Source organism: Gymnoscopelus braueri, assembly GCF_963280865.1.
Source record: "Gymnoscopelus braueri genome assembly, chromosome: 3".
Classification (NCBI taxonomy): domain Eukaryota; kingdom Metazoa; phylum Chordata; class Actinopteri; order Myctophiformes; family Myctophidae; genus Gymnoscopelus; species Gymnoscopelus braueri.
In genome coordinates this window covers 43204517-43208513 of record NC_137612.1, presented here as the reverse complement: position 1 = coordinate 43208513, position 3997 = coordinate 43204517, and the positions used below count along the sequence as shown (strand labels likewise).

The 3997-nt window shown below is 40.7% G+C and overlaps 1 protein-coding gene across 2 annotated transcripts in view; it reads right to left on the bottom strand.

Annotated features, from left to right (window-relative positions):
* The window catches only part of LOC308079158 (uncharacterized protein), an 11631-nt gene extending 8041 nt beyond the window's left edge, over positions 1–3590 (bottom strand). For both annotated transcript variants that reach the window (XM_080420537.1, XM_080420538.1), the window contains exons 1-4: positions 3310–3590; positions 1157–1225; positions 177–456; positions 1–10 (exon numbers count right to left, since the gene is read on the bottom strand). The exon at positions 1–10 is cut by the window's left edge and continues 80 nt beyond it. In XM_080420537.1, coding sequence (XP_080276663.1) covers positions 1–10; positions 177–447 — 281 coding nt within the window. In that variant the 5' untranslated portion in view covers positions 448–456; positions 1157–1225; positions 3310–3590. The remainder of the gene's footprint in view (positions 11–176; positions 457–1156; positions 1226–3309) is intronic.
* Positions 3591–3997: the final 407 nt, after the last annotated feature.

Sequence of the window (3997 nt, the reverse complement as noted above, 5' to 3'; positions counted from 1 at the left end):
GGGTCAGCGCCTGTGGATTCATGGTGGTAATAATTTTGTGGCCATGATAAAAACATTAAAACAAATAAACTATATATATATAGCACCTGATGTCTCTGAAACTCCCACTGCAATCTTCAGGGCTGTTTTCATATTGCGATAACTTATATCATCATAAAAGCCCTCTATTCACACACCTTGGGACATGTTTTGAAATTTCTCCAGTAGTAATTGTTGGTCGCCCATCTTCTCCAGAACATTCTCCATGATCTTAGCTGCATGATTGGTGTAGGTCTGCACAATCAGATCGGTGGTTGAAGGCCTGTCAGCCGGTGCCAGTTTCCCTTTTGCGATTGGCTGTTGGCCTTCAAGGTTAACAGGCAGTCGCAGATGCAACTTGAATACCTTAAACTCTGCCTCGTCAAGCTCGTCCAGAGCTTTGCAGATACATTCCTGAAGTGCTGTCATGGTTGATTCCTGGTACAAACACAACATGTCAACATATCAGCTTAATTCTCTTAATCCTTTGAGTGTGAAGACAGAGAACACAAGTTTTAGTTAAAATTATGTAGCCTATTAGGGAAATTATGTGGATTAATTTGATTTTATTTATTTACACATAGAAACAGACCAGTGAAAGCAATGTCATACAGGTTGAACACAGTTACTGTATGGATAGAATGTTACATTAGATGGAACAAAGGGGCCATAGTGGCTCCGGAGGTAGCAGGCGCTTTGGATTCGGAAAATTTGAGCAAAACACTGAACTGTGTGTGTGTGTGTGTGTGTGTGTGTGTGTGTGTGTGTGTGTGTGTGTGTGTGTGTGTGTGTGTGTGTGTGTGTGTGTGTGTGTGTGTGTGTGTGTGTGTGTGTGTGTGTGGATGAGTGGATGAGTGAATGTAATGCACATTGCAAAACACTTTGTAGAAAGGCGCTATATAAATGCACAATTTACACACAATAACTGAGGTGGTTTTGCTGAAGAGGATCTGTACAAACATTTATGGTGACATTGAAATGTAGCACTAGAATGGAAAAAAAGGAGACTAATGATTCAGCTCTTTGAATCAAAATCAAAAGTACTAAATGCCTGCATTACTTGTACGTACAGTGAACATGCTCAACCCTGGCCTTCAGTTAGTTTGGTTTAATCGCATGTTGGTGTCAATAAACATACCAAGTGATGTGTCCTTTACAGAAGTTTGTTGTTCCACAAAGTGTCCACTAGATGGTGTACAATAACCACCTGAGAAAGAAGAGAGAGAATGTCAGCGAGAGAATGTCAGAGAGAGGAGGGAGGAGGACAGAGAAATGCAAACATAAAACACATTATGAATATAATGTGCATTCTCCTTGTATTATGATGAGAGGGAGACAGACAAAGCTGAGAGGGAAACTGTGTCACTGTCTGGAGAGACAGACAGTAGGAAAGCTGAGAGTCCAACTCCCGTTCCCGACAACCTTTGCTGTGTGTCACCCCCCATCTTTCCTCTCAAATAAAGGCAGAAAAGCCAACAAAAAAACAACAACATAATGAAAGTTGTTGTTGAAAATAGATAATGAATCATTCTCATGGCTCTATAGTCTTTTTTAGTGTCCCTCATGATTGCATGTTTAAAAACTCAAGGTAAAATAAACAGACTGCGGAAATGAACATGGTACACACTATACAGGTATCCAATAAAATAATTTGCACATGTCAGTGTGGATATCTAGAAAAAACACGCTTCCATAAAATAGAAGACCCCAAATGACTCTGTCCAGGGTCATTTAGGGTCAATGCCGTTCCATGTGTCCCAGAGACACAGACTGACATGCTGACATGCATACCACACACTCGCACGCACTCGCACGCACGCACGCACGCACGCACGCACGCACGCACGCACGCACGCACGCACGCACGCACGCACGCTCACCTCTTCCTCACCAGCTAGCATTGCTCCACCCCCTTGTGGTGTAAATAGAAACCTTGGACTTTGTCAAGTCTGCTTTTGGGCGTGCCAGTTGTGCAAATTGTGACAAATGCTCTATATACTGTACCTTCTCTATACACAAATACTGTACATGCAAAGCATAACAAACATTGAATTATATAAATGTAGCTTTTTACCAATGAAGACACACGTTTGTGTTATGCGTCTTATGCGTTTGATGATAAAACTAACCCATGCAAATTATATGTAGGCGTCTGTGATAGAATATAAGTTGAAACCGTAGGCTGTGCATAAAATACATCTTAAACAAAAAGTTATTAACTACTGTCGTCTTTCACTTTTACACATACTGTCCACATCTGGGCATAATTATATGCAACACACACACACACACACGCACGCACGCACGCACGCACGCACGCACGCACGCACGCACGCACGCACGCACGCACGCACGCACGCACGCACGCACGCACACACACACACACACACACACGCACACGCACACGCACACGCACACACACACACAGTCACATGAAGATTTTTCAGATGCTTTTTACACATTCTAGTGATTTTAACATTTTAAGGGGCCAAGCCTGTAGGGCCGTGGTCCCTTGTTGTTATTGATGTTTTTTTTCCTTTTTGCTATTCTTCTGCCACTTTTTGCAGTTCTGGCTTAATCGTCGTTTTTTACTAAACACGGCAATATAACCACCTCAGCTGGGTCAAGCTGAGAAGCAGTATCCCCTGTTGGAATCATTTAAGGTCTTAATTATTATTATTATAAACAGCACCATGACCTCCAATATTGATCTTTGAAAACAAAATGCCGGTGCTACGTATCTTATTTTATATTTTAGGTTTACAGTTAACTTCTTACAGTGGCAGAAGGGCACCCCCGACATCCACTGTTGGAATATGAAGCCGACTAACCACATATTGTCGCTGTGGTGACAAAATGTATAAGCCTAATTAGAATACTACAATCCATCTGTGTTGTCTAGAAAGATGAAGTAAAATAAATTGCTAACTTTTGTGGTGATAACGAGTCACAACACAATACAGAGAGCCATTACAATATCCACAATCCTTCAGCCCTCTGCTCAGCTGTTCATTTGTTAATTGCAAAATTGAGCTTTGTCTCAAACTCAATCTATTCTGTTTCTATGGCTGTTTGTATTGCCTTTTGCATATTGCCTATTCTATTTCATTCCTTGGCCCCTGTATAGCTGCTCGCAGCTATATTTTATAATTTTGTATTATTATTATTATTAATATTATTATTGTCATTATTATTATTATTATTATTACTATTATTATTAACTTTACATAAGACTCTTAGATTCCCATGATCTTTTAAATGAGATTTGAAAGATATTTTCCTTTTACTCACTCTTCTCAGAAGTTTCCAAAACAAAAAGTTTGTCTTCTGTCCCTCTCTCTTGATCACTGTCCGTCTGTCTTCTTTCCTTCTGTCTCTGTCTCGTGTACACAAGATAATAATTGAGCTTGTATATTATTTTCCCTTCACTTAATTTATGAACTTCAAAAGTAAAAGAAATAATTTTGCTCTAAGACACGACATGTACGTCTCTACCCCAAACGAAGAAACACCAACTGGAATGAAAGGGTTAGATGGCTCTTAAAGGGAGGAACCACTCTTGATGACTTCTCTACTTTCTCTTCTACTGGTGTGTGTGTGTGTGTGTGTGTGTGTGTGTGTGTGTGTGTGTGTGTGTGTGTGTGTGTGTGTGTGTGTGTGTGTGTGTGTGTGTGTGTGTGTGTGTGTGTGTGTGTGTGTGTGTGTGGGAGGTGTTCATTCTCGAGGTCGGCTGTACTTTTGATTACAGCTTAGAGGAAGCCTTCCTAACACAAGTTGGTTGTGAGGGGCCTGCAAATGGCCGGCCTCTCATTATGACATACGTTGCAGATATAACTTGATCTCATATATCCTCAAGTAATACACCAGACTGGCAAATGTGTCACCATCAAAGCTCTGCACCTTTTTGGCCAACCAGGTTTTTATTTGTTTGTCAAAAATTGCGCTACAATATGCTGCTGGTGTTAGTTAACATAAACTA